Source organism: Bos taurus, chromosome 10, assembly GCF_002263795.3.
Source record: "Bos taurus isolate L1 Dominette 01449 registration number 42190680 breed Hereford chromosome 10, ARS-UCD2.0, whole genome shotgun sequence".
In the NCBI taxonomy this organism is placed as follows: domain Eukaryota; kingdom Metazoa; phylum Chordata; class Mammalia; order Artiodactyla; family Bovidae; genus Bos; species Bos taurus.
Window position 1 is genome coordinate 10611174 of NC_037337.1, and position 24596 is coordinate 10635769.

The 24596-nt window shown below is 36.6% G+C and overlaps 1 protein-coding gene across 4 annotated transcripts in view; it reads left to right on the top strand.

The window, feature by feature from the left end:
* The first annotated feature begins 638 nt into the window (after nucleotides 1-638).
* The window catches only part of TENT2 (terminal nucleotidyltransferase 2), a 59603-nt gene continuing 35645 nt past the window's right edge, over nucleotides 639-24596 (top strand). The window contains exons 1-5 of one of the 4 annotated variants that reach the window (XM_005211344.5): nucleotides 639-964; nucleotides 1205-1273; nucleotides 7472-7645; nucleotides 7773-7862; nucleotides 11327-11564. In XM_005211344.5, the coding sequence (XP_005211401.1) occupies nucleotides 7509-7645; nucleotides 7773-7862; nucleotides 11327-11564 (465 nt within the window). In that variant the 5' untranslated portion in view covers nucleotides 639-964; nucleotides 1205-1273; nucleotides 7472-7508. The remainder of the gene's footprint in view (nucleotides 965-1204; nucleotides 1274-7471; nucleotides 7646-7772; nucleotides 7863-11326; nucleotides 11565-24596) is intronic. The other 3 variants (XM_005211341.5, NM_001046361.1, XM_024997656.2) reach the window with 3 other exon arrangements.

Consider the following 24596-nt stretch of genomic DNA (forward strand, 5'->3'; position numbering starts at 1 on the left):
TCGATCAGAAAAAAACAAACAAGACATAAATCACTAATTTCAGGAACCAGGGAGTGAGGTCCTGTGTATTTTAAAAGGACAATAAATACTGTTAACAGCTTTATACGAGTAAATCCGACAGCTTATATTTTCACAACTATTAAAGCTCACTCAAGAAGAAATACTAAATACTTTTTGAATTAGTGAATGCTAGCTACTACGGACAGGGACTAGTCCAGGCTTTATAGATAAATAAGGGTCCCCAAGCAGCTCTCAGATCATTAACGAGAAAAAAAAGAAATAAAGCTTAATACTGATCGGTGAAGAAGGGTGAGGGAAAAACTTGGTCAGGAGGCCAAGAAAAGCTTCTCTGGGAAAGAGTCACTCCATGCAGACAGGAAGGACCGGTAAAAAAAAAAAAAAAAAAAATGCTTATCAGAATGTTAGCTTAGGGATGGGGTTCAGGGAAACCCTCTGCCTTTCTCAAGGAAGTCCCAGCCTCAACGCGCTCGCAGCTACGACCTTCCTCCAGCCTAACCGTGACGCCCCCAGCCGCGCGCCTGCACACTCGAGCGCCTGCGCATTCGAGCCAAGAGCTCGCAGGAGTGAGCGAGGCCGTTGCCGGAAGTATGACCTCCCGCTGCCTGTTCGCTGTTTCCATCCGGGTCACGTCGGTCTTCCGGGTATTTCCGATAGGGCTTTCTACGCCTCTTTTTTTCGGTTTCTTTTTAGTCTTCCGTCTCTTGCCACCGCCCCTGAGCTCCCACACCCTTGCCGGCCCTGCCTTTTCTTGTGTCGCTCCTCCCTGCTGCCGAGGCCGAGACTTGGCGCTCAGCCCGAAGCCAGGCCTATCCATTCCGCGTGGGCACTACCTCCTTTGGCTCGGGAGGAAGCTAGGACCAAGCGCGCCAGGCCGTCGCTCCTGGAGCTCCTGGGCTGGGGGTGCCGGTCGACCCTCCTGCGCAGTCCTTTCCCGAGGACACTTGTGAGTTAGCGGGTTTAAGAGAGGGAAGCCTCCCTGTAGGCCCGTTTGGGGGGCGCGGGGCGGGGCGCCGCGGCGCGCCGGAAACTTTTTCGAAAACTAGTGTTTTGTGTGGGAGGTTCCGGCGGTATCTCCTCAATATCCCAGAGGTCTGGGCGGCCCCCGGACTGCTGAATTTGCTGAAGCATTTTAGGAACTGTGACATTCTTCACTCATTTGTCTTCCTCGCGTCCCGTCCTCAAGTCTAGGACCAAACGAGGAAGAGCGTCTCGAGACTCTGCATGGGGTTTCAAAGGGTGGTGAAGAGCTAAGGTAAATACTTTGAAACTTAAGACTTTTCACTGAGTGGTTGTGAAATTGCCTCAGTTCTTCGAGTTACAGGAAAATGCACAGATTAGGACTCTGTCCGATTGTTGTGTACCCCCTGTGTTCTGTTTTTGCCCCCTCTTCAACTCTCTAGGCCAGAACGCGAAGGGGTACATGTGTCTCCCAACTTTTGAATCGTCCACGTTCCCTGCCTTGTTTGATTCTGTCTCACCTCTTTGTCTGAAATACCAGTTGTTTGTTTATATTGGTATACCAGTGAGGGGAACAAAAAAGAAACTGAAACTCAAGCTAAATTGGCAACTTAACAGGTGTGTGGTGTGTGGTTTTCTACGGAAAGATCATAAGTGAATACTAAGTTCTATGTGTTTGTATTACAGGTAACATGCTACTTTTGTAAATACTCTCGTATGTTTCATTTCCGTAAGGCTTTTTAACATGGCATCGACAGCCTTGTACTGACAGTAACAATACTTTAAACAGTAGGAAATGTCCCGTAACGGGCTCTGTGTGGAATAGGCACTGAAGAAATGTTCCTTTGGAATCATGTGGCTCGATTATTTTTCAGCACTTGGATGCGATCTAATTCTTAATCAAATGGACGTCTCTTTCACAACCTATGGATGGGTTGACAAAGGGTGAGCAGGATTTAGGAGTTAGACTTTTTGTATTGTGAGGAAGAGTAGTAAGTTTAGGGGATCAGAGGCATTTGGACAAAGTGGACAGATAACTGCAGATTCCACTTCCTAGGAAATCTTGATGAAGGAGTTTATGTAATCTTGAGTGTTCTGTAATTCTTTGGAGGAGGTCAAGTTTAGGATAGAAATTCCGATTTTTAAGTTACAGGACCAAAGGTTATGTCACTAGGAATTACTTTGAAAACTACTCCATTACAGCCTTGTTTCATGTATGATTATTTACAGATAGACCTGTATAATTTCCCAGTAGGCTTGCTTAGTCAAGAAGTAATCCTTAAAAGTGTCTCTTTAATCTCTCCTTAAGGCAGGAACCAATGCAACAGTTTTAAAGCAGTTCAAAATTTATTCCATTGTGTAGTCAAGACAGATTGAGAAGTTGATAACTTTCAAACTAAGAAAAATAGGATACCACTAACATCTGCATTTTCTTTATCATAAAATTTCTTATACCTGGTACTGTGGATAATGTGGAGTAATCTTCTTTTTCTCTACTTGCTGAAAAAGCCTTTTATTCAGAATATAAGAAAAAAATTTAAAATTTTGTGGAAGTCCCCTTAAATCCGGTGTGATAGTAGTTTTGCTGGATTTTATTCTCAGAAACTTTGTTTTGTTTAAAAAATGATCCCTTATATTGTCTATTGTTTGTGTTTTTTTTTGTGAAGTTGCTTGGTAGTGTTTGACTCTTTGCGATCCAGTGGATGCTTTACCATCTAAGCCACCAGGGAAGCCCGATATTGTTTATAATAGGTTATTATTTTGGTGTCATTTTTATCTTCATCAGAATTAGTGTTGGAATGTATTAAGGGAGTAGATTTCCTTGTGGCGCGGGTGGGAAAGAATCTCCCTGAAATGCAGGAGACCCAGGTTCGATCCCTGGATTGGGAAGATCCCCTAGAGAAGGGAATGGCAATCCACTCCAGTACTCTTGCCTGGAGAATCCCACAGACAGAGGAGCCTGGTGGACTACAGTCCTTGGGGTGGGTTGCAAAGAGTCAGGGACGACTCTGTGTGTGTACCTTAATATTACTATCTTTGCGTGTCTGTTAATATTAAGAGAAATATTAGAAAGGAATAGAAATCCATGGGCTTTTGGTTTACTTCCTTATCTCTAGATGATTATGCAGGATACCTATTGGAAAGCATTGAATGTCATTGGTTAAATTCCCTAGGAATGATTCTCCCCACTTCCAAGGTGGGCCTAAATAAGCTGGACTTGAAGGCCAAAATTCATCTGAGGAGAACTGACAGATTCTTTGCTTTGGTGGTGCTCCAAAACCTTTGATGCTTATCTGGAATTTGGGATACACTGATTTAGGTAACTGCTCTAAAGTAACTAAGTATGCAATCATTCTTAGCTTTTAAGAGTACTTCTTTAGCTTTGAAGAGTACTTCTGGGCCACAAGACATCTTTTGACTTATTCTGTCCTTATTCTGACCTTATAATAGGATAGAAGTAAGCCCATAATCTGGGCTATTATGTCATTTTGGGTCTCAAGCATGAAGAAAATACAAACATATTTATACACATAAACAAAATATCTGGAGTTTTACCTATGGACTGGTTTAAATAAATCTGAATATAGAGTATTTTAATTCTAGTTTTTCTGAATACAAATTCCTTCTCTTATTTGATCAGATCCATATTGTATTGTCTGTATTACAGTAAAATTAAATATCAAGCACAGTTCTTTATAATGAATTGTATTTAATGTCATTTTCTCATGAATCCTATGACATAGTAATTGTTTTTTGGGAAGTTGGATCAGAGAAGCAGAGTCAGGGAGGCCAAGAAAGAGTATGAACCCAAGTAAAGGGAGAAGGTGGCATTAGTGACAGCCTTAGATCTGGCATTCTACTGTTATTGAGAGTACTTTTAATAAAGAATGCTGTGCAATCCTGCTTGGTTCAAGATATTGTCTCTAAGCAGCAAACAACAGGCTGGAGAAGGAAATGGCAACCCACTCCAGTGTTTGCCTGGAGAATCCAGGGACGGAGGAGCCTGGTGGGCTGCTGTCTATGGGGTCGCACAGAGTCAGACATGACTGAAGTGACTTAGCAGCAGCAGCAGCAAACATCAGAGAGTATAGTTTGGCAAACATTATAGGAATTAAAAAAAAAATCAGTCTCCTATAGCTGGAGAAAGGCATTCTGAAGAAAGCTGACAAACTCTCGTTTTCTGGAGGTAGCACCTTGTCTCTGGCACCTGGGTTGGGATCTGATGGTGGCTTTTCTGCACAATCTCTTATGAACTTTAAACTGGTGAGTCTCACTATGTATGGCTAGCCTAGGAAATTTTAATCTTTCAGAATTGAAAAGGAATAAAGTTTCTGTGAGTGGTTTATTTGTTTCTTCCCAGAGCTTTCTTTTTTTCCCTCTCCTGTTGTCTCCTGTTCTAGTTTTTCAAGCCATCTGGTCCCAATCTCCAGAGGCAATTATTATTTCTTTTAGTAGTATATATATTGTTTTCCTCTGTTGTTCTAAAAAAAAAGAAAACACAACTTTTATAACTTGTTTTTTAGATTGACATCTATTGAAAATGAGGATTTAGCACTTTTATGTAGCCTCTCTCATCATAAATTATGATGTATATAAACATGTAAATAATATGTAAAATATAATATAATAACATGTAATTATAAATAAATACAATGTAGTAAGTAATATATAAATATATTATAATTTTGGGCTTCCCAGGTGGTGCTAGTGGTAAAGAACCTGCCTGCCAGTGTAGGAGACATAAGAGATGTGGGTTTGATCCCTGGGTTTGGAAGATCCCCTGGAGGAGGACATGGCAACCCACTCCAGTATTCTTGCCTGGAGAATCGCCTGGACAGAGGAGCCTGGTGGGCTGTAGTCTGTAGGGTCTCAAAGAGTTGGACATGACTGAAGCAACTTCACCTGTATACATGTTATAATTTCTGTTTAAATCAATATGTTAAATATTCATGTTATTTTAAGAACTAAGTAGGTAACTGACTATATTTTCTTTTTTATATGACCTTTTGAGTGTGTTTTGTCTGTAGTTTCAGTAATTTATTTTTAACTTATTGCATTTCTTTCTAAGACTTTATTTCTTTATTGACTGGTGGGTCTTCAGTGCTGCACACAGGCTTTTTCTAGTTGCTCAGAGTGGGAGCTACTCTTTATTGTTGTATGCGGGCTTCTCATTGCAGTGGCTTCTCTTGTTGCAGAGCACAGGCTCTAAATGCACCAGCTTCAGAAGTTGCAGTGGGTGGGCTCAGTAATTGTGGCGCATGGGCTTAGTTGCTCCAAGACATGTGGGATCTTCCAGGACCAGGGATTGAACTGACATCCCTTGCATTGATTGTAAAGTTGATTCTCAACCACTGGGCCACCAGGAAGCCCCCACTTGCTACATTTCTGTTCCTATAATTAATTTTTTCTGCTCTGTTGGCCAAACTCTTCTCTGGTCAAATATATAAGGTAAACTATCAGTTCATTTTTTTTCCACCTTGGGTGTCTTCTTGTAGCCCTCTGTTTATGTGTTCTATTTTAAGCTGTTGAGCTTCCCTTCACCACCATCCTGGGGAATTTACTGTCTCTGACCTGTGTGAGAACTCCCTTTTCCTAGATCTGGGATTTTCTTTTACTTTTTTCAATACCTTACATGTCTTGAAAGGGTTTTTATTCTCCTTTTGCACTGATACTATAATTGGGTATAGAATTATAGCTTGAAAGCATTTCCTACAGAAGCCTTGAAGGCATTCACTTCTTTGTCTTGTTTCCACTGTTGCTATTGAGTGGTCCAAAGCCATTTTGATTACCATCCCTTTGTGTGTTTCTTTTTTTTTAATTGTACAGTTGACTTACACTGTTGTGTTAATTTCTGCTATACAGCAAAGCGATTCAGTTATACATATGTATATACATTCTTTTTTTTTACATTCTTCTACATTATGGTTTATCTCAGAATGTTGAATATAGTTCCCTGTGCTTTACAGTAGGACCTTGTTACCTATTCACCCCATCCCTTTGTTTATAACATTTTCTTTCTCTGTAATATTTATAAGCTTCTTTTACCTGGTATTCTGAAATTTCACTGTAATATGCGCTTATATATATATGTGTATATAGACGTGTGCGTGTGTATCTTGTGCTCTTTACTCATTGGATCCTTTCAGTCTAAGGCTTGGTGTTCTTCAGTTCTGACCATGTTCTTGTTTTATTTTCTTGGTAATTCCTTTTCTGTTCTTTCTGGAACTTAAGTTGTGTTGGATGTTGGACCACCTGGTTGCTTATATTTTTCTCTTACTGTTTTGCCTCCTGTCTGCCCTCACCAGCTTTTCTTTCTTGTTCATTCCTCAGTGTTCTTTTAGCTTTCTGCTGGATATTTCTGCTTTTAATTTTGTAATTTCCAAGAGCCTTTCTTGCTTTTTAAACAACACATTCTTGTTTTACATATACAGTATTTTTTTCATTAATTATGAAATTAATGAGTTTTTTTTTCCTCTCATCTTTCGTTTGTTCCAAGTGTTTCTATTTATTACTAGGCCTTTTTAAAATTTTTAACTTCTGATGATCCATGACTGTTGTTTTTCTAGAAATCTAAATTGGAAGCTTCTGTGTGCCTAGGTAGGCAGTTCCGTAGTAGACTTCATTGTAGGTTTCTAGCAAGCTTAACATTTTCTTGGTGAACGACTGCTTCTATGTTACAGATTTCTTTGTTACCATATTATATGATTTCTCTTTCCATTATTTCATAGATGAATTTTTTAATTGCTTGTATTGGGAATATAAGCTGGGAATGCTATTTTTACTTTGTAGACTTTAATATTTGTTTTCAGTTTGTTTTTTTATCCCACTCTGTGAATTTACAGCCTTTTGGGGTCAGTCATTGCAAAGAATACATATCTAGTCTCTTGGCAGGGGCAGTGAACGATTCTGATTGCGTTTTACATAGGTTTTCTCGGTTCCTGCAGAACAAACTCTCTTATTGGCTGTTGTTTTTATAAGTTGTTTAGAATTTGAGGGGAATCTCAGAGTTTTATAAATAGTTATTAGGTAATAAAATTCCATCCCTTGTTTGATCAGATCTGTAAGCTCTAAATCCTGGGACTTGGGTTGTCATATGAAGAAGGCTTATGCTTTTGAATAAATTAAAATGGGGATAAATGTAAGAAATTGTAGATTTCATTAAATACATCTCTTGGGTGGTTTCTTTTTATTATCAAAGTATAATGGTGTTAACTTGATTTATAAGAGAGTTGTTGATAAGTTTATGACAGTAATTTATCATGAAGTTAGAAATTTGCATAGATTTTAGTGTCATTTGAATAATAGAGTTAATCTAGATTTAAAATTCATCATTATTATTTTGTTATGTATTTTGTGACTTAAGAGATCTATTTGAGAAAATAAATTTATAAATGAAATTTGTAACTTGGTAACTTTATTAAATAGTAGATACTGGTTATCAAAAAGTTCAGTGTCTTTAATCTATAATAATTTGTCTTTAAAACTATTCTAGGTAGAAGAATACATGTTGTCTTTTAGTGAACAAGAGCATGTTCCCAAACTCAATTTTGGGTCGCCCGCCTTTCACTCCAAACCATCAACAACATAATAACTTCTTTGCCCTGTCACCAAGTCTTTACTCACACCAGCAGCTTATAGATGCACAGTTCAGCTTTCACAATGCAGAGTAAGTGCACTGCTGTTTTGGCCCATGGTATTTGTAAGTTTCAGTTTGTGCTTGACACAGATCCTTTTTATATGAAACATTTGGAGTTAGAGGAAATGTTATCATGTTCTTTCTTTGTTTTTGGTAGCTTGTCTAGAGCTGTGTCATTACAACAGTTGACGTATGGAAATGTCAGTCCAATACAGACCTCAACTTCCCCATTATTTCGAGGAAGGAAGTAAGTATTTCTTACTTATTTGAAAAGAAAAATGTGCAGTTTTGGGAACTGTTTAACACTGTATCTTGTATTAAGTTAAATGGACACTAACCTACATTTTGTTTCCTGGGGTCTGTGCAGTCAGTCATGTAACAGCATTTTCAAACTTCTAAGTATTTAAAAAATTTTAGGGGTAACTATCTTCAAATAACTACTTTTAATTGTGTTTTTAACTAAAGTAGATGGGTTTCTGTATATTTGCTAGGGCTGCCATAACAGTACAACAGATTGGGTGACTAAAATAACAGATTAATTTTCTTAAAATTCTGGGGGCTAGAAGTCTGAGACCAGGGTGTTAGCAGGTTTGATTTCCTCTGAGGCCTCCCTCTTTGGCTTATAGATGGCTGCCTTCTTTCCTAATACTGTCATCCTTCTCTGTTTTCTGTGTCCTAATTATTCTTCGGAGGATACTAGTTATGTTGGATTAATAACCCCAGTTTAATTTAATTACTTCTTTAAAGGCCCTGTGTCCAAATAGATTTTGAAGTACTAGGGGTTAAGACTTAAATGTGAATTTGAGAGGACGTAATTCAGCTTATAACTCTATTAAAGTTTACTGTTTAATTTATCTTACACAGGTTCCACAATAAATATTATTATAGTGAAAGTTTCTATATGACATAAAGCTTTCTTTAGAGAAGTCAGGACTCAATTCACTTGAACCAATTTGATTAAAAGAAATTGATGTATCACAGGGTAATTTTGATAGAACTTTAGGGGTGAGTATTAAAATAAGCCTTGGCAATATTAGCAAGATACTGCTTTTTAAAGCCTGTATAAACATTCCATAACTTTTATGTACAATTAGAAATAACACTAGATAAGAATTACTGTTCACCCACTATGGCCTTCCCTCATACCTCAGTTGGTCAAGAATCCACCTGCAATGCAGGAGACCCCAGTTCCATTCCTGGGTTGGGAAGATCTGCTGGAGAAGGGATAACCTACCCACTCCAGTATTCTTGGGCTTCCCTTGTGATTCAGCTGGTAAAGAATCCGCTTGCAATGCGGGAAGCCTGGGTTTGATCCCTGGGTTGGGAAGATCCCCTGGAGAAGGAAAAAGGCTACCCACTCCAGTATTCTGGCCTGGAGAAGTCCATGGACTGTACAGTCCATGGCATCACAAAAGGTCGGACGTGACTGAGCAACTTTCACTTTGCTATTGTGTTAGTTTCTGCCATACATCAACGTGAATCGGCCGTCGGCATACGTATGAGTGAGCTCCCTACATCACAGAGCAAATTCCCACTGGTTATCTATTTTATTCTTTACCCTGATAGCTAAGTTGGTAAAGAATCTGCCTGCAGTGTGAGACCTGGGTTCTATCCCTGAGTTGGGAAGATCCACTAGAGAAGGGAAATGCTTCACACTCCAAAATTCTGGCCTAGAGGATTCCATGGACTATACAGTCGCAAAGAGTCAGACACAACTGAGCGACTTTCAGTTTGCAGCTTCCTTGGTGGCTCAGTTGGTAAAGAGGCTACCTGCAATGCAGGAGACTTGGGTTCGATCTCTGGATCGGGAAGATCCCCTGGAGAAGGGAATGGCAACCCACTCTAGTATTCTTGCCTGGAGAATTCCATGGACAGAGGAGCCTGGAGCAACTAACTCCTGGAGCAACACAACTGAGCAACTAACACTTTCACTGTGTTCAGTTCAGTCTCTCCTTTGTGCCCAACTCTTTGCGACCCCTATGGACTATAGCATGCCAGGCTTCCCTGTCCATCGCCAACTCCCGGAGCCTACTCAAACTCATGTCCATCGCGTTGGTGATGCCATCCAACCATCTCAGCCTCTGTCGTCCCCTTCTCCTCCCGCCTTCAGTCTTTCCCAGCATCAGGGTCTTTTCCAGTGAGTCGATTCTTTGCATCAGGTGGCCAAAGTATTGGAGTTTCAGCTTCACCATCAATCCTTCACTGTGTAGAGTAGGCATTGTTCTAAGGACTTTGCAAATAATGGTTTGACAAAGTTTTACAACAATTTGTGAGGTAAGTACTGTTACCCCTCTTCTGTTGAGAAAGTTGAAGCACACAGAGGTAATGAATTGGGTGGAAAACTGTATCATGATGCTTAACATACTGACTTCATTTAAATTTTTGTGTTCTAGAAATTGTCTTGATAGCCCCATTTGTGAATCATGAGTGAAAATAAATTCCATTAGTTCATAATTATATATATATTTAAACTTAACATTGACATTCTCAATAGAAATATTCATTATGTAAAGCTCTGAATTTTATGTTTAAAAATATTAAATGTGTACTTATGTTTTTAGCACTTGTATACCTTTATTGTAAGTAGGAATTCTAGTTATTTTGTGGGTCTGTCAGAGAGAGAGTAATTGACGTAATCCCAAAAGAATATTAAAAACCTTCAGGTGGCTATGACCCATAAAATTTTAGAGTTAAACAAAAGGATAATTTCTTGTGGTTTAAACAACTTAGTAATATTCATTTAAGTAAATACTATTTTTCCCAACAAATAATTACTTTTAAGTTGTTTTCTCTTTTTTATTTTGAATATTTTTAAGCTTCCAGAAAATTTTGAAAAATAGTACAGCGAGCACCTGTATGTGGTTTTCCTAGATTCATCAGTTTTGCTAAATTTTGTTTTATTCTTCCTGTTTGCTTCCCTACCCCACCACTTTTTTCTGAACCATGTGAAAGAAAGTTGGTGACATTGTTTCACTTTATCCCAAAGCACATCAGTGCATTTCTCCTAAGGACAAGGACATTCTCTTGTATAACTAAAAATATATCAGTCATGACCAAGAATTTAACATGAATACAAGACTGTTATATTGTATATAATACTGTTATATTGAACTATATAAGTAGAGTTCGTTTTCAGACTAGTTTAGTTATCTAGTGTTTTTATAGTTAAAAAAAACAAAAAAACAAAAAACCAGCTCTCTTAATTTGGTCTTTCCTGCTGATAAACCAGAACATAGGTGGACTCCCAAGATCCTTTTTTTATGTACAGCACTCAGTTCACTTAATCTTATCCTCCTTATGTTAGAGTTTGGATCTTTTATTGTTAGTGATTCTATAAATAGAGATTTTCCTACCAAGTTTTTGTTGCTGATATGAAATATTGTGGTAGTTCAAATGCAAGAGACTAATCTTGATATATATATTGGTTTGTTTTTTTAAAAATATGCATTATTATACATTTTTTCTAAAGGTGTCTCTTTTAAAAAAAAAAAAAGGAGGGCGGGGGAGGGAGAGGCAAAAAATAAATAAATAAATAAATAAATAAAGGTGTCTCTTTATACTGACAATATTTTATGGTTCATTTAGAGCTAATAACATGGCCTTGCTGAAAAAGTCAGTATTTTCATCTATTATTTATATATTTTAAATTTTTTTCTATTTGTTATGAGAAAGTTATATCTTTAATCACTAAGGTATGTTGCTTGTTTTCAGGAGATTAAGCGATGAAAAGAATCTTCCTCTTGATGGTAAACGGCAGCGTTTTCATTCACCCCACCAAGAGCCAACTATAGTTAACCACATAGTGCCTTTATCAGATGAAAGAAGATACTCAATGTCACCATTGTTTCATACACACTATGTACCAGATATAGTCAGATGTGTTCCACCTTTTCGAGAAATATCAATTTTAGAACCTAGAGAAATCACACTGCCTGAGGCCAAAGATAAGGTAATTTTAATATAGACTTTAGTTTTATCTTTTGAGAAGTTAATATAAATAGTATATTAAAAGTGTCAGAAATATCTAATGTCTTGGATTAGGTAGAACATGCCCGTTTTCTGTACTATTTAAAAGACTATTCAACATAGTTTCCTATCTAAATTTGATTCTTTGATTTTTGTGAGCTGTTCTTTGGAAATGAAGCTTTCATATCAGGATGTCAGATTTTCTCTGATTCATAAAAATCTGGGATAAGAGCCTAAAAGAGTTGATTTCTTAGTTTAGAGAATTCTCTTGTTACCTATTCTCTTATAGTAAAATAAGCTTTCATATGGATACTGTAGTAAAGTATTAAAAAGCATGTTTTTCCTTGGTATATATATATTTTTTTTTTGGTATATTTGTTTTTATCATGAGGTTTTTAATGTCAAGAATAGAGAACCCAGGAGTCAGTGAGAAAATAATACTTTCTTATATTACTGATATGATATGTGATATGATCAAGGAAGATTTATCAAAAACATTATTTGGAAAACAATTTAAAATAAATGAAGCTATTTCAGTAATACTTCTTGGAAAATGACATCAGCATTGGGGAATAATGAGTTAATACCAATATTAGAAGCATGTCTCTTCTGCCCCCCCCATATTTAGTGAAACTCTTAAAAAAGCATTCTGGCTAATTTAGAGGAGTTTATAATGTAAAAATCTGCATTCTTTTGAATTGTCTGCAGCTTATATTTGTTGTTTTTGCATTTTCAAAGCTGCTTTACCTTTGAGAAATACCACATTTGTAGACTAAGGAGAATGGGCCTGGAGAGTGTAGTGATTTTGTTTTACTCATCTTTCCATTCCTAGCAAGCAGCATAGGTCTGAAACATAGTAAATGTTCAGAAAATGTTGGGTCAAAAAGGGAATACTCTCTTCATTCCTTGCTTGTGCCACTTTTTATTCTGCTATCATTCTTTTTTTCTTTAATTGAGATGCAATTTTATCATAAAATTCACTCCATCAAAGTGTATAATTCAGTGGTTTTTATTATATTCAGAAGGCAGTGCAGCCATTACCAATTTCTAATTCCAGTACATTTTCATCACCTATAGAAGACACTTTGTACCCAGCAGCAATCGCTTTCTTATCTCTGCCTGTCTCCCCCAGCCTCTGGCAACCAGTACTGATTTTTTATCTCTATGGATTTGCTTATTTTGAACATTTCATATAAATGGAATCATACAGTACGTGGTGTTGCTTCTTTCAGTTAGCATGTTTTCACGACTCATCCTTGTCATAGCAATTCTCAGTTCTTTATTCCTCCTTATAGCTGAATAAGAGGACACTTACCTGGTAGCTCAGTTGATGACGAATCTGCCTGCAGTGCAGGAGACCTGGGTTTGATCCCTGGGAACAGAAGATCCCCTGGAGAAGAAATTGGCAACCCACTCCAGTATTCTTGTCTGGAAAATCCTGTGGACAGAGGAGCCTAGTGGACTACACAGCCCATGGGGTCACAAGAGTCGAACACAACTTAGTGACTAAACCACCACCATAGGGGAATACTATTCCATTGTATAGATATACCATATTTTATTTATGCATTCCTCAGTTGATGGGTTTCGGAGGTATTTCAGAATATTGCTGCTGCAAGTATCTGTGTATAAGTTTTTGTACATGATGTTTTCATTTCTCTTGGGTCTATACTCAGGTGAAATTGCTGAGTTATGTGGTAGCGCTATGTATAACTTTTTGAGGACTTGCCAAAGTGTTTTCTAAAGTGGCTGCATCATTTTACATTTCTACCAGCAGTGTGTGAGTGATCCAGTTTCTCTTCATCCTTGGCAAAACTTAATATTTGTCTTCTTGATTATAACCATTGTAATGGGTATGAAATGGAATCTCATTGTGATTTTGGCTTACATTTCCCTAATAACTAATGATGCTGATCATCTTTTCATTTGTGTGTTAGCCATTTGTATATCTTCTTTAGAGAATTGTCTATTCAGATCCTTTGTCTGTTTTAATTTTTAATTGTCAAGTTGTAATAGTTCTTTATATGTTCTGAATACTGGACATGTACCAGATATATAATTTGCAGATATATTCTTGTGTTCTGTGCTTTGTCTTTTTACTTTTTTGATGATGCACTTTGAAGCATAAAAGCTTTTCATGTTAATGAAATCCAATTTATTTGTTTTTCTTTGGTTTCCTGAGCTTTTGGTATTATATCTAAGAAAACGTTGCCTAATCCAGGGTCACAAAAATTAATGCCTCTGTTATTCTAAGAGTTTTATAGTGTTAGCTCTTAGATTTAGGTCTTTGATCCATTGAATTAATTTTTATATATGATATTAAGGTAGGGAAGTATAAGTTCTTTTTTGCTCTTGGTCCAGTTGTCTCAGGACTATTTATAAAAATGGCTGTCATTCTTTATTCTTACTATGAAGTAGGAGAAGCATTTAGGCGATATCAGTGGGAGGAAAGAGAAAGCAAACTAACTTCAAAGTTTTGATACCCCATTTCAGCACCTCTCAGTTCTTTGTCCTTTCTTTGCTTTCTCATTTTAAAGAAACTTACGTAATATTGTATTGTGAAAGCCTGCAGTAGAAATCAAATCAGGGCAATACTTTGAATGGAGATATAACAACCTTTTACTCTATGTGGGTTTTTGATATATGTATGTAGATAGGGCCATATAAAAATTTTTAATAGAAGGATAATTACTTTACAATGTTGTGTTGGTTTCTGCCATACATCAACATGAATCAGCCATAGGCCCATTTTTTATGGAATATATTATGCATAAGTATTGAAGCTCTCAATTTCCACTCCAGTATTCTTGTTTGGAGAATCCCATGGACAGAGGAGCCTCGCGGGCTACAGTCCGTGGGGTCACAAAGAGTTTGGACACGACTAAGCAACTAACACACACACATATTTGTAAATAGTTAAATATTGGAACTGACTTCTGCATATGGATAAGGTTTATTAATATATTGAGTCTCAGTAAATTTAATAACATTAGTCAGGATAAATCATCTAGTAAAATATGGTTCCATATCAATAACCTTTTCTTTGCTTAGTAGCATAGAAAAAAATTCCCCTAAATCTTATGCTTTTGGCATAAGCATTTAACCTCAAGGGATAAAGATTATTAGTAGTATTCTATTGTTAAGCCAGCTTCTTTGAGTGTTACTCTTACTTGCCAGTTCTGGGAGAAAGAAGGCAAGTTCATTTCTGTGTTCATTCTTTAAATGAACACTTTTTATGAAAACTAACATTTATTAATGTCTCTTCTCTTCCAGGCATTCTACATATGCTATGTCATTTAGTCTTTTCAACAACCCCATGACATGGATATTATCCTAATTTTACTGAGGCTCAGAAAGCTAAATAACTTGCTCAAGGTCACAGCTAGTAAGTGACACAATGAAGATTTGACCTTTGTCTCTAATAATATAAAGGGAAGGAACTTAAGATGCTTAAAATGAAGGGTAGGGAGATGACATTCTTAGAATTGACTATAAAAGTAGGTCATCTGTGAGAGTAAAATCTAATATTTACTGAGTGTCTTTCTTTGTCAACAGTTTGTATGGTTTATCTCTGCTGGATTTCAAGATGCGTGGGAGGTTCAATGAGAGATAAAGTGGAGCAGCAGTTTGAGACCTTGAATGCACAGTAGAAGACCATTGAAGGTTTATGAGTAGAGGACTAGCACAATTAGATTTGCATTTGGGAGAAGATAATTCTTGCAGTTTAGTGGAGTTTGGTTTGGAATAAGGAGCGCCTGGAAAGAGGTATAATTACCTTGAAGGCTATTAATTGTTAAATTTTTTTCAGATGAGAGATGCTGGAGATTTCGGTTATGGTGGATGGTGGTAAAAAAGATGTGAGAGACCATGCATAAGGAAAATTGATACCTGTGTGGAGTGATTGTGGGGGAGAGGGAGAGAGAGAGATCAGCGGCTTTAATGATTTGGACTGTTAACAGAGATGAGGAACCCAGATTTTGAGTGTTCAAGCTGATTGAGGAAGTAGTAGTCAAGAGTTATGTTCCTCAGCGCTTGGAACTATGGGAAATCTGCTGTAACATTTGTCTTCTTGAATGGCCTCATGTTGTGCAGATTGCATGCTAAGGCCATGGGAAATAGGGCTTGAGAGTACACTATGCAAAACCTAAACAGTTTTGGAACCAGAACGCTCTGAAGAACAATAATCAGTCCCTTAGAAAATGACCTGGATAGATCAGGTATGTGGCTTAGCCTGGTTGGGTGCTATTGCAAGGGATATTAAAAAATATACAGTACACAGTTGACATATGCTGCCTTGGGGGGGTCACTGAGACAAGGCAGTTAAAGTGGAGCTGTGAGTGAGTGAGTCAGCTGTTAAGTAAGTCTCTGAAGGAAATATACCAGCGGAGAGCTCCGTGAGGGTTGGGGTATGTTTAGTGCTTTTCGAGTGGGGATCCTAGATGTAGACACTTAGCTTTAGTTGATTTAGATCTGTAAGGACTCCTTCTTGTGAGCAGCCAAGCTAAGGGTTTTTGTTGTTTTTTTTTTGTAAAGGTTACAATTCCACAATTTCTGCTCCACATACAAATCAGTCCAATTAATACATTAAATTGATACCATTGCCTTATTTATCCATCGTCTGTAAGCTAATTGGTATTGAAGAAAAACGTGTTGTAGCTGAGCTGTCCGTATATATTTCAGAAGCACGGTTGGGGCCCGAGATATGAATACCTGCAATAAAAGTGACAGTTGAACTCCTGAAGTAGATTAGATTCTGTATTTTTTTTTTTTTTAAGTAATCAACAAAAATTTATGAGTGCTGGCTATATGCTAAAATGTTGTTACAGCATTTTTCTAAATATTCATGGTCTCTTTACCATGCACATACATCATAGTGAGAGGGAGAGCCATTAGAAATAGTCATGCGAATTGCAGCTTTATATATTTATAAGTGTTATAAAGGACAAGTGCAGAGTTATCTCCATGATGGTGTGGAGATAATATTTGAGCTGAGATCTGAAGGGTGAGTAGGAGTTAATCAGTGAAGAGTGTTGGAGGTGGAGAGAAGGAACAGTGAGTCTGAAGGTTTACTGTGTGATAGAAAGGAGCATGCAGTCTGCGGAGAATTGAAAGGAGGCCATATGGTGGCTAGAGTTTGGTTGATTTAGGGGGAAAATTGCTGAAGTGTGGTAGGAGAAGTGGGGAATCAGGCAGATCATGCAGGGACTTTTGTATATCATTTTAGTTTTCACCTAAGAACTTTGATAAGCTATTCAGGGTCATCTTTTAAGCAAGAAAGAGATGAGTTAAAAATTGTTTTGACTTCATTTTAAGCAGTTGCACAAATGCGGAAGTAGGAAGTTATTATTGGATACTAGGTAAAAGGTAATGGTGCTTTGAATTAGGAAGTGCTGATAGTTAAGATGAACAAAAATTGATGGGTTTAAACTGTGTTGGGGAAAGTGAAATTGATGGGATTTCATGATGCGTTATTAGATTAGGTCATCTAAGCCTGTGTACTGTTGATGTTTTAGACCAACTTTGGTATGGAGGGACTATCCCCTGCATCTTAGGGTGTTTTAGCCACATTTCTGACTTCACTCACTAGATGCCAGTAATCCTTGGTTATGAGAACCAAAAATGTCTTAAGACATTAACAGATGTCTCCTGGGGGGCAGAAGTGCCTCTAGTTGAGAGAGAACCACTGGTTTAGATAGAGAAGATACTGAGGATTACTCCCAAGTTTCTGGCTTCTATAACTGGGTGTATGGTGGTACTGTTCACTGAGACAGAACAAAAGGCAAGAGGAGCCAGATAAAGGAGTATGTGTGTTTAATAGGAATTGGAGGGTGAGCAGGTATCTTTTGAGTTCTGTGTACATATTGTTTTAAACATACATTTGGAACATCAAATTAGATATTAGGAGTTGATAGTTGAATGTATATTGATCTGGAACTCAAAGGAAAGGTATTGACCAGAAGTGTACATTTGGTGATCATCGGCATATAGATGATAATTGAAGCTAAGAGTATGGATATGATTGTTTAGGGAGAGAGGAGACCGTGGATCATTGAAATAGGTTGAGGAAAGAGTGGGAAAATAAATGGAAACTAAGCATGTTTACAACTGTTTGGGGAAGTTTGGCTGTGAAGGGGAGAGCCAGAGATGGAAAGGTGGAACAAAGGAGTTTTTTTTAATTTTGTTTTTGAGGTGGAAGAAAGTTTAAGCACATGTAAATATTTATTGGAAAAATTCAGTCAAGAGAGAAAAATTGATTACTGTGGGAAAAAAAAGTATAATTATGAATAAGATTCCTTAGAAGGTGGAAAGGGTGTGGGTCCCGCTTATATGTGGAGACATTGGCTTTAGGCAAGAGAGAATTTTTTTGAAACTGGAAGATAGGAGGAAAGGATAGGTGTAGTTACAAGAAAGTTTGTAGATATGGTATGGAAGAGTTCCCATAGTTGAATGGCTTCTTCATATTTTCTCTTTGAATTACTGTTGCAAGGTCATCTGTTGAGAGTAGAGAGGATGAAGTGGGATATATGTGGTTTAAGAACAGTGGAGATGGTTTGAAGTAGTGTTTACTACTTCAGGTTAATCAGAGAAGCAGAGTGGAGAAGGTTTGACACAGTATTTGCTAGGTAGTGTAGAGGGCTCACTCAACATTGGTGATAATGAATTTATTATTAATAATAATGAATCAGCTGCTTTAGTAAGTTCTAGGGGAATGTATTAAAAGTTTTGATTAGTTTGAAAATTAATTCTGTTTTGAAACCTAAAAAATTAAGATTATGAAAATGAATATGTTTTAAGTTTAAATTGTTTCTCCATTTTAAAGTCTTCTCTATTTTTGAAGTCATTGTATTAGCAAACAAAACTTTTAAAGTAAAAAAATTCAAATACTTTTCTGAATTTTAACTTTTGTTTCATAGTATCTTTAGATGGAGATGTAGTTGCCTGGACAAAAAAAAATGGAGGTTTAGAGGAATCAGAGTTATCTGAGCTCCTGAATTTCATCTATTAAAAATGTTCTTCAGAAATTCTGGGTAGTTCGAAGATAACAATGTGAATTGAAGTAATTGATTCTGAATTTTGAGTTGAGATGAGGATAGGCTGAGGTTTTCTTGGTACTGACTGTAAAGTAAAAATATAATTATGAGTGAATTGTTTAAGATATCTTGTGTAATTTTAATTTTGGAAAGGAGTAAGTTTTATGGAGCCTCTTGGCACCCTGGGGAAACATTTGTTTGGGGACAGTTACCTTACAGATTTCTGAGAGGCTTTATCTTTAAAAATTTCAGTATTTGACCTTATTTAGAAACAACAAATTGAAAAGGGGGATAAAATATTTGTAAATTATTGGTTCACTGAATTTCAAGCAGTTGAAATATGTATTTGCCTGCATCTATCATTTTTTTTCCCAGCATTACTTAGATATGAGTAATATCTAAGGCAAATAAAAATCATAAATATTTAAGGTATACATGATGCTTTGATATATGTATACACTGAAATGATTACCATAATCAAGATAATTAACATTCATCACCTCACATTTTTTTTTTGTGATCAGAACATTTAAATTTATTCTCTAAGCAAATTTCAAGTGTTCTGTACATTGTTATTAACTATATTCACCATATTGTACTTTATGTCTCCATATCTAGTTTATCTTATAACTAAAAGTTTATACCCTTTGGTCAACATTTCCCCGTTTTCCTTATCCTGCTCCCTTCCCTAGTAACTACCATTGCACTCTCTGCTACCATGAATTTGACTTTTTTAGATTCCACGTGTGAAATCATACAGTGTTTATCTTTTTGTGTCTAGCTCATTTCATTTATCTTAATGTCTTCCAGATTCATCCATGTTGCAAGTGGCAGAATTTCCATTTTTTTTAGGCCAAATAATATTTCATTGTGTAGGTGTATACAGACACCCCACATTTTCTTTGTCAGTGGACAGTTAAGTTTCTGTATCTAGGCTACTCTGAATAACACTGCAGTGAACACGGGAGTGCAGACTCCTTGTTGAGATAGATACTCTTTTCCTTTGGATGTGTACCCAGTCCTGGGGTTGCTGGAACACACGGTAGTTCTGTTTTTAGTTCTTTGAGGAGGCGTCGTGCTGTTTTCCGATATGGTTGTCCGATTTACATCCTACCCGTGGTGTATAAGAATTCCCTTTTCTCTGGATCCTTGCCAACACTTACCTTGTGCTTTTTGGTAATTGCCATCCTAACAAGTGTGAAGTGATATCTCATTGTGGTTTTGATTTGTGTTTTCCTGATGCTTGGTAACGCTGCACATCTTTTCACGTACCTGTTGACCATTTGTATGCCTTCTTTAAAAAAAATGTCTCTTTAGGTCTTTTGTCCTTTTTTAAATTGGATCATTTGTATTTTTGTTAGAGTTGTGTGAGTTTCTTATGTATTTTGGATATTAACCCCTTTTCAGGTACATAGTTTGTAAATATTTTCTCCCATTCTGTATGTCACTTTCTCTTTTCTTTCTCGCTCTTTTTTAATTGTTATTTTACAGAAATATTTTTGTTTTACATAGTTCCACTTCTGGTTTTTGCTTTTGTTGCCTGTGTTTTTGGTATTAAAATCCAAAAAATCATTGTCAAGACAAACATCATGGAGCTTTCCCCTTATCTTTTCTTCAGGAGTGCACTGTTTCAGGTTTTGAATTTAAGTCTTTAATTCATTTTGAATTAATTATTGTGTATGTTGTAAGATAAGGCTCCAATTTCATCTTTTTGCATGTGGATATCCAATTTTCTCAACATTGTTGAAGACTGTCCTTTTTCTGTTGTATAGTCTTGACACCCTTTAGTTAACCATATGTGTGTGGGTTTCTTTCTTGGACTCTCTGTTATGTTCACTGGTCTGTGTGTTCATTTTTATGTCAGTACCATACTATTTAATGATTACTACAGCTTTGTAATAGAATTGGAAATCAGAAAGTGTAATTTCTCCAAGCTTTGTTCTTTTTGCTCAAGATTGCTGTAGCTGTTCTGGGTCGTTGGTGGGTCCATAGGCATTTTAGGATTGCTTTTTCTATTTCTGCGAGAAATGCCATTGGAATTTTGATAGAGATTGCGTTGAATCTGTAGATTGCTATAGATACTATGGACATTTTAATAATTTTAATTCTTCTGATCCATGATTGGGTATCTGTCCGTTTATTTATAGTCTTTAATTTCTTTCATCATTGTTTTATAGTTTTCAGTGTACAGCTTTTTTACCTCAGTGGTTAAATTTATTCTTAGGGCTCTATAATGTATGTGTCAGTCAAATTTTTAAAGCCACTGAGATGTAGATTCATGTAAAAAATTTAGACCAATGTCAGCCCAAGAGATCCTCAAATGAAAGCTTGCTTTGTTTTCTCCGTCCTCCTTTTATTAGGCAGTTTTCTCTTGACTAAGGTCAGGTGATTGTATGTGCCTAAAAACAATCAGGCTTCAGGGAAAAAAATCAGTTATTCAGACTGCCTAATCATTGTATTAGTTGATGAATTAGGAAGGCTCTAATTTGTGGCCATACAAAAAAACAGTACTTTAACATGCTAGTGAGGAGTGGGTTGTTTTCAGTATGATGTTTTCCTGATTCTGTTTTACTTACTTTGAAGAGAAAAGGAATTCAGCATCAAGAATGAATTTAAACTTTTAATTCATATCTAGCTTCATTTTACTCAGTAATTAGTACCAGCTTTTCCTACAGTTTCATGTGTAACAAAGAATGAGACAATGAAGAACCTGAGGAATTGTCAGTTTTTGTTGAAGTGTTTGTGACCTAACGGCCTGTTTTTTGTACCATATTTAACTTTATTTCTTCTGTCTTGAAAGCTCATTGCTATTTTGTGTTTGTTGTTTGTAGATAGCACTTACGTTTAGCCAAAACCTGTTGCTCTTTTTCATGTATTGTAGAAAATGATCAAGTTTTGATACTCCCAGCTGAAAGGTTTATTTACTTTATTTTATATGGGGACCCAGCTTCTAGGGACAGATGGAGAATCTACTGAGAATACCATGCAAAAGTTATACCTGAAACTTTACTGGCTCATTTAAAAACTTTTCTGACTCTAAATCAATACCTAACTTGTCTTTAGTGGCTTGTGTTGATCTCAGACAGTGATAGCCTTATTCGTAATTTGGTTTGAGTTTGAGGAGCTTCCCTGGTGGCTCAGATGGTAAAGCGTCTGCCTGCAATGTGGGAAACCTGGGTTCGATCCCTGGGTTGGAAACATCCCCTGGAGAAGGAAATGGCAACCCTTGCCTAGAAAATTCCATGATGGAAGAGCCTGGTAGGCTACAGCCCATGGGGTTGCAAAGAGTCGGAGATGACTGAGTGACTTCATTTTCTTTCTTTCTTTCATTTGAGGATAGGTTATAATATTTTTTAGGAAAATTGAATATTGATATTTGGAAAAAATATTTTAATATTTTAAATCTGTATTAGGAAACTTATTTTCTTATGCAATTTTGCAAAGATATAATTTTTACATACAGTGGGAAATATATCTTGTACAAGTAATTTAAAAGTAATAGATCTGGCAGGCAGCCTAAACTGTAGTATTATAGAGATTTAAGCAAATTTAAGAATAATTTGTTTTACAGATACTTTGTTGCAATAGGTTTTTTTTAAACTAAGGAAAACAAGGAACTTTTTACTTTTGAATGAAACAAAAGTTTTTGAAATGCCATTATGCATAGTCAGCTTGTTATTACATATACGATCTAAATATTTTTTTGCTTGATTTTTAGCCAGGATTTCATATCAGACATTCTTCTTTTTTTCCCGGTTATAAGGCCATTGAGACATCTTTTGAAATATTTCTCTAAGTCTTGTTTCAGCATATATGTACATTTCTTTTTGTGTTTTTTTCTCATCTGGACTCTATATATCTGTTCTAAGATACAGTAGCATAATTTGACAATGTGAATCCATAATGTGACTAGACAGGAAGGAAAATTTATTTGTATAAAAATCTGTTAGATCTCCATTATAGTACTTGAGAGAGAAGAAATTTTCCCAGACCGTAGAAAAGGGAGAGGAGCAAATATGTGGAATTTCATAGTTTCTACCTAATAATAATTTTTTTCATATGTGAGTGTTTCTACATGAACATAGTCATTCTAATGAAAGAATTTTATTTTTTGGCTGTGCTATGCAGCTTGAGGAATCTTGCTTCCCTGACCGGGGATTGAGCCGAGCCCTGGGCCCAGCCATGCAGTGAAAGCACCAAGTTTTAATCACTTGATCTCCAGGGAATTCCCAAGAAATTTTTCTCTTTGTTATTCAACAGATGTAGAGTATATGTTCTGACTTATAGCAGTTTTGATCTGCCTGATTCTCTAGATCAAGGAGTTGACACAACTTTTTTGATAAAGGGCCAATTAATAAATTCTAGACATGTGAACTACGTGGGCCCTGTCTCCTTTTCTTTCTTTTTTAAGCAATGCTTTAAAAATGTAAGAATCAGTTGGTTAGTCCTACAGAACAGTCCAGAGGCAGTTTTTGGCCTACAGGTCAAGGTTTGCCAACCCTGCTCTAGGTAGATAAAACTTGATTATTTAAGTGCCATTTAAAATTTTAGATTAACCAGTTTAACTGGAGACCTTTTAAAAATCTCTTTGTAAATATGAATGCCTTAAAAAGCTTTTTATTATGGAGAGTATCAAATATATAAAAAAATAGAATGTAGTATTGTAAATCCTCATAAGACCAAGCTTGAACAGTTACCAACATTTGACCAATCTTTTTTTGTCTATACCTCCCTCCCTTAGTAGTTTGAAGCAAATTCCAGGTATCATAGCATTTCATAAATATTTCAGTATTCTCTTTTGTTATCTTTTTCATCTGTCCTTTTCCTAGTGCCATACTGTTCTGATTACTGTAGCTGTATGGTTAAGTTTAGAAGTGTCAGGTATGTTAAATCCTCTTAACTTTTTTCTTTTATCTGTTTATTTAGATGTTTTAATTTCTCTCAATATTTATAATTTTCAGAGTATAGGTTTTACATATCTTTAATATATTCCTAGGTATTTCATGTTTTTGCTGCTTTTGATAATTTTTAAAAATGTAAACTTCCAATTATTTTTTTCAGGTATGTATGCTTTATAGTCAGTTATCCTTTTAGGAAATTAATAATGAGAGAGAAAACCTTGGTTCTGCATATTATATTAAAATATTCATTCGTTTTGTGAACATGTCTTTCTGGTGTGCTTCATGATCTGTAGGAATGTTACTCTTTGCATTTTTCTTATAAAAACTTTGTATGAGAATTGAATTGAATCCTTTTTAGGCATTATTTCTTCAAGTATTTTTTCTGTCCTCCCATTCTCACCTCTCTTTTTGAGATTCCAATTCTTTTCTGTTAAGTTTAAGGAAGATGGCTTTAGGGAGGCCCAGGTGGCTTGGTGGAAAGAATCCACCTGCCAAACAGGCGATACTTGTTCAATCCCTGTGTCAGGAAGATCCCCAGGAGAAGGAATGGCAGCCCACTCCAGTATTCTTGCCTGGGAAATCCCACGGACAGAAGAGCCTGGCTAGCTCTAGTCCATGGGGTCTCGAAGAGTCGGACACAGCTCTCAGTGAGTAAACAGCAACAATATACTACTTTTAGATGAGGGTTGGGTAAGCTAGCTTTTTGCTGGGTTTGTAGCTGGGGGGAATCCTCTCCTGTGATGTAGTGTTCAAAAATACATCTTTTGAGACCTTTCCTCCTTTACTTCTCTGCCTTTATCTAGATCAGGGTTTTTCACTTTTGGCAGTATTAGCACTTTTGGTCGGATATCTTTGCTGCGGGGAGTTGTCCTGGGCATTGTAGGATATTCAGTGGCCTTCTGGCCCACCCTGTGGTGCCCACTCCCCCAAGTATGATGACTGATAACCAGAACTGTTTCTCAGCATCGTCAAATGTCCTCTGGAGGGGCAGAATCATTCTTGTTCTAGATTTTCTTTCCTTTACCCCAGTGACTCTGTACTGCTTCGTTTAGATACCTCTTCCTGGCAGTTTCTGCTTGGTAT